The following is a 6,238-nucleotide window of genomic DNA, read 5'->3' as shown; positions in this document are numbered from 1 at the left end:
TTCGTTGACCGTCGGCGATGCTGAAATCGTTCCTGGGGCCATGAAGAAGCACCGTCTATTTCCCATCCCAGAGCCGGAGGACGCCAAGGACCACGTGCACGGCGCCGGCGCTCTGGACCGCCACGGCAGGCGGCGTGCCACCAGCTCTTTCTCACAAGGATAAGGCTGCTGCTGTGGCAGCAGCGTCGGCGAGCAGCCGTGAGGCGGAGCCAGCCGTCGACTGGGCGGAGAATGAGTGATGCCGCAAGGGAAAGACGCTGGTCGTGAACGAAGATGACACATGCGCAGAGGTCGCTCGCCGGCCTCTAGCTGGATCCGAACTTGGCAAGCTCATGGGCAACGCCATCCGGTCCCACGGGAGCACCACTGTGGCCGGCTTCAAACCATCCAGCAGAACGAAGCCCAAGAAACCAAACGAGGACCGAACCAAACCCAAGACGAAGCCAATGAAGGACAGCGCCGCCTGGTTCTGGTGCGGCATGGGGAGAGATAGGATGTCGTCGGCCGGGTCCGATGTGGACTACTCGTTCGACAGGATCGGCGTCGTGAGCCACAGGCTCCGGACCACCCTGAGGGGCCTCAGCGTCGCCCCCGAGCGTGTCTATGGCAGGCTGCTATCCAGGTGCAACAGGGCCATCCAGCAAGCACGCCTGCAGATGTCGTGCAAGAGATGGCGCGCCGACAACGTCGAGTTCCCGCTCTACGCGTTCTTGACTGAGGAAGAGAGATGAAGGCACACGGCAAGGGGCTGGCGCTCATGGTGTACGACCGCGGCGGCGACGCGTACGAGCTGACGTTGAGGTTTCTGAGCAGCATCACTGCCTACCGGCTCATCAGTAACTGGAGCGACTTCCTGAGGTGCAACGGCCTCGTCATCGGCAAAGACGAGCAGGCACCGATGGACGACATCATGATGGACCTGTGGTTGTTCCGGCCGCCGGGGGGAAAGTTCGGGATGGTCATTCTACACTAACGTAGAGGCAACGCCGCGCACGCCGACGCAGCCTTGGACGAAGTGGAACAGAAGAGGCTCTAGTTGAACAATGGCGACGGCGGCGGTAATGGCGGGGATGGGAACGACGATGATGCTGTTATGGAGGAGGATGTTGTGGGTGATGCAGACGAGGACGATGGTGGCGTGATGGTCGAGGTGGCGGCCACTGCACCCACACCATCGTCCCTGTCGGAGCCTGATGATGGTTGTGGTGCAATAAAGGCGGCCAAGGAACAGGCTAGTGGACAGGGCAAGGTGCCGGACGTGCCGTCGTCCTTGGTGAAATTTTTGTATTTTGGTCCCTTTTGAAAACATTTTTTATAAAAAGACCTATGCCAAAACGTTTGCTGAAAATAGACCATTTTTAGGCGTCTTAGAACATGACGCCAAGGTATGAGGGTCGGCGTCGACTGACACGACGCTGAGGTCTTGCCACGTCACGGACGACCCTGGTCGACGGCGACACGGTGGCGCATGGGGTCCGACACGTCGGCGTTGTGTCAGCCAACGCCACAGGCCCAACCTCGGCACGGTGGGATTACACGCCGAGCTATTGGCACCATCCGATGCGTGGCCCAGGCGGCCCAACAACGCTTCATGGCCCAATAGCTCGGCGCGGGGTCACTTAACGCCGAGCCACCAGACTCGGCGTGGCCCGACTCAACGCCGAGGTCTAGACTCTTGAAGCCACGCCGCGGCCCCCTTCTTCTTCCTCCCTCCATTCTAAAAGCGCCGGCTCTCTGTTCGTCTCCCCCCACAGCCCCCACGAAACCCTAACCCCCAAATGAGACCCTAGGTGCCCGGATCTCGTCTCCCGAAGCTTCCTCGAGGTAATGATCCCTCCGCTCCTCCAATCTATCCGCGTAGATGTGCTTGCATTGTCTCTAATCATGTGGAATCATGGGTGTATGGTGTTTTGGTATATGTGTATTTGCATTTGCAAAATGTATGGCTTAGGTTGATTGAGTGCATTGTTGTTTAACTATTTTATGTGCTGAACATGTTAGGTTAGTTTGGTTTCTAGTTATTTTGGTCATTAGGGTTCTTTGTTTATTGTAGGTGTCATTAGGGTTAGTTATTTGTTGGTCATTAGGGTTAGTATGTATTTTAGTTATTTGTTGGTCATTAGATTTCAATTTTTTATGACTAGAAATGATTATGTTGTTGGGGTTGAAAAAGATCAAATGATATATTTTAGTTTCTACTTATTGGATTGAAACTCGCATGATATATTGATATGTGACACTACTTGTTGTGTGATGGATGTAGATGGATAAATTAGTGAGGTTGCATCATGGAGGCCGTATTGTTAGGACAAGAGATGATAGTTTGGAATTTCTAGACATGTGTGAGGAGTTGTTGATTTTTTCTGAAACACCATCTTTGACCCAGTTAGTGGAGCGAGTGAAGGTTAAGTTAGGCTGGAATGAAGGAGACGTGCATGTTCAGTTTGAAGGTGTCATAGATGTTGGGTCATCGAAGGGTCCTCGGATCAAGCGGTTGCTCAAAATTACAAGCGAGTCTGAATGGAATGATTACAAGGCAGTTGTATCGGCCTCAGAAGTGCGATCTTTGGATTTAGTAGTAAGTAAGGAGTCCGACTTAGGAAATGATAACTTCGAAGCATGCCCATCTTCCCCCGCTCACATAGGTTATGGTCCTTTGTCTGAAGAAGAAATACTTGTCACACAACTAGGCTACGGTGGTGGTGAAGTGTTTGGATCACTCGAGCGTGATGGAGGTTGGTTTGAGGGCGGTGGAGATGAGGAGGAGAATGCGGTCATCAATTCATTCAAGGAGAAGAGGTACACTGTTGCTTGTGAAGAACAACAGTGTGGTTGGAGAGTATGTGCTAGGAAGACGAAGGCAGGCAAATGGAAGATTACCTCAATGAAGCAACCACATGTTTGTGCCACTACTGAGGCAAAAGAGAACCATCTGTAGCTCAATTCTAGGTTCATTGCAAGGCAGTTATGCCCCATGGTGAAGCATATGCCAACCATTATGGTGTCCGCATTGGTTGAGATCATCTTCCAACGGTACAATTACTATGTCAAGTATGGAAAAGCATGGAGGGCAAAGCAGCGTGCACTGGAAATAATATTTGGAAATTGGGAAGAAGCTTATGAGCGCCTCCCTGTAATGTTGAACGCAATGAGGGCTGTAAATCCTGGGATGCACTTCGAGTATTTACCTAAGGAGGGTGAAACAAGGAATGGTAGCCAGGTATTTGGAAGGGCCTTTTGGGTGTTCGAGCAGAGCATCGAAGCATTCAAGCATTGTAGGCCCGTCGTCTCAATTAACGGGACCTTTCTTATAGGGAAATTTGAAGGCACAATGCTTGTTTGTATTGGGACAGATGCAGAAGACCAGCTTGTGCCATTGGCCTTTGTGATTGTTCGGAAGGAGGACACAGATAGTTGGTGTTGGTTTCTCAGGCGAGTAAGACAAGTGGTAATTGGTCTGGGACATGATGTTTGTGTGATATCCGATAGGCATGCTGGCATTCTGAATGCCGTAGAATAAGAGATTCCTAGTTATGGCCAAATACATCACCGGTGGTGCACCAGACACCTTGCTCAGAATCTTATAAGGCGTGATCACACAAAGGACAACTTCAAATTATTTGAGGAGGTTTGCAGGCAGCAAGAGGTTCAATTATTCAAAGACAAGCTAGATGCCCTGAAGTTAGCCACAAATGTTGATGGCAGGCAATTCTTGAGCAAGTTGATGGCATCGAAGGATAAGTGGTCACTTGCATATGACACCGGAGGTTGGAGATGGGGCTTCATGACTAGTAACATGGCAGAGATGTTCAATAGCCTTCTAAGAGGTTGTCGTGGTCTACCTATGACTGCTATTGCCTCATTCACCTTCTACAAGTTGAATGCTTGGTTCGTTTCGAGGAAGAAGCATGCGAGGTCTCTATGGACAGCAGGCAAAGCTTGGCCACTTTTAGCATCTCAAGAACTAGCTTTCTCAAAGAAAAAGTCTAAACGACAGAAGGGTTCATGTTTCGATCCGATCAACCATGGATATGAGATTCCAGAGGGTGGTGGAACTAACATTGGTGGTGAAGACCGGGGTGCTCGATAACATAAAGTAGTGATCAATGAGAACAAGTGTACGTGTGGAAAACCGACCATATACCATAGGCCTTGCTCCCACATGATTACAGCCTGTCGCCTTAGACGTGTTGACGCTGAGGTCCCTCCCCGTATGGCCACGAAGTTCTCTTTGAGGAACCTAATGAGCACCTGGAATCCTCAGTTCGAGCCATTTCTTGACGAGAGTCAATGGCCTACTTATGATGGCCCCAAGTATGTGGCTGATCTTGGTTTACTCTGGAAGAGTAGAGGACCTAGGTGGCGGAAGCGGTTCAGGATGGACACGGACCGAGCCACGAAAGGTAGATCAACCACGAGTAAGGTTGGGACACATTTTGTAGAGGACACCCAAAAGAGTCGTTGCTCTGGTTGCCATAAGACGGGCCACAATAAGAGAAAATGTCCTGAACTACTTAGACAAAAGGTATCCACCAAGCTAGCTACTTGAATTGCTTTGTGTAATAGTGCATTGGTTTACTTTTGTTTTTTTATTGTTATGTTACTTCGTACCACATATACATGCTTTAACTTATACTAATGCTTTGGCATTCCTTATGTTGCAGGATGGATCGGTTCCCCCTTCTTGATCCAAGGTTCGATGAGCACCACCGGGCTCGGAGGATCAAGAACGGAGAGGTATATTCAATAATTCGTATGAAACAGTGCATTGTTCATCTTTTGCTCTATAGTCCATGCTCTTTATAAAGTGACATGAACTAATACTTTTTCATGCTTGTCTTTTTTTGTAGGTTTTGAATGTGCTAAGGCCAATGACACATGAGGCCTCTACGACCATGGTCTACGACGAGAGGTACACGCCCCTCCTGAAGCTGGCAAACCTTGCTATCGTTGCTCATGTTTGTCGTCGAGGCACGCCACCTTTCAACCCAGTGGCGCTGACGGTGTTGATAGATCGGTGGTGTCTGGAGACACACAGCTTTCACCTACCGTGCGGGGAGATGATGGTCACTCTCGAGGACGTTGCCATGATCCTTAGAGTCAAAATCCAAGGATTCCCACTGATAGGAGACACGGAGTCTGAAGGATGGCAGCAGCGGGTTGAGCACTTCTTGGGACGTCCCCTAGCGGCAGTTGAGGCTGGCAAGAAATGGCGCAGCAGTGGGGTGTCCCTGAGGTGGCTTCATCAGCAGTTTTGGGAGTGCCCACCCAATGTAGACGCCCAGACCATGACATACTACTGTCGGGCCTACATCCTGCACATGTTTGGTACGGTTCTCTTCCCTGACGGCACTGGAGACACGGCGTCCTGGATGTACATCTTGTGCCTTTGGAACTGGGAGGATGCCGGCAATAGGAGTTGGGGCTTAGCTATACTTGCCTTCCTGTACCGTTAGCTTTGCGAGGCTTGCCGCCGTCTTGGAGGCGCGCACATTACAATGTCAGGGTGCATCACACTGTTCCAGGTAATAAAGCAAAGTTGTACAAGTTTCCACTACAATTCAATGTTTTTTCTTAACAAAAGTGATTAACATGCAAGTTTCCACTCTTTTTTGCAGATTTGGATGTGGGAGAGGCTTCCAGTTGGGAGACCGCATCAGCTTGATCCCCCACAACCTTGGTTTCCTCAAGGAGACGCAGTTGTCGCCCCTACCGTGGCACACCTCTACGAGCGAGCCCACGGAACTTACCACGTGTCACGCCACGTGTACATCAGCTTCACCAATGAGCTGGACACCCTTTTGCCACAGCATGTAAGTTTCCCACCCTTTTGGCCTAATCAAGGATATGTCCACAAATTGAGCGTCGACTAGTTGATGATGACGTTGTGTACAGGTTGAATGGTGCCCATATCGGTGGAGGCAAGTCATGGATCTCAACTTGAGCTCCTTGTGCACGGCAGACGAGGATGTCTGGACGATGAGGACCCCCCTTATTTGTTTCTATGCAGTGGAGTACCATCTCCCTCACCGTGTAGCACGACAGTTTGGTAGGCTACAGCCTTCTCCGCCCGAGGATTTCTCCACCGGTTGGCAGCTCCACAAGTACGTAACATGCAATATTTTGTGCTAAAAGAGAGACAAGGAGCAAATGATGGAGCATTAGACAAGGAGCGAGCTAAAAGATCCAAAGACTTCATATGCTTCTTTTGTGCATGGACTATGTATGCATTGGACCT

At 50.2% G+C, this 6,238-nt stretch overlaps 1 protein-coding gene across 1 annotated transcript; it reads left to right on the top strand.

Annotated features, from left to right (window-relative positions):
• Window positions 1-4,895: 4,895 nt before the first annotated feature.
• LOC136515609 (protein MAIN-LIKE 1-like) lies at window positions 4,896-5,456 on the top strand. Its single transcript, XM_066509148.1, has one exon. It carries the CDS (start codon window positions 4,896-4,898, stop codon window positions 5,454-5,456), a length of 561 nt encoding a protein of 186 aa, XP_066365245.1.
• The last annotated feature ends 782 nt before the right edge of the window (window positions 5,457-6,238 follow it).

This window comes from Miscanthus floridulus, chromosome 17 (assembly GCF_019320115.1).
Source record: "Miscanthus floridulus cultivar M001 chromosome 17, ASM1932011v1, whole genome shotgun sequence".
Taxonomy (NCBI): Eukaryota; Viridiplantae; Streptophyta; class Magnoliopsida; order Poales; family Poaceae; genus Miscanthus; species Miscanthus floridulus.
Note: the sequence above shows the minus strand (reverse complement) of the source record. Positions and strands in the feature narration are given on the sequence as shown.

What these genes read in the sequence shown, in the direction of transcription:
- LOC136515609 (XM_066509148.1), top strand. Translation starts at nt 4,896, where the DNA reads ATGGTCTACGACGAGAGGTACACGCCCCTCCTGAAGCTGGCAAACCTT.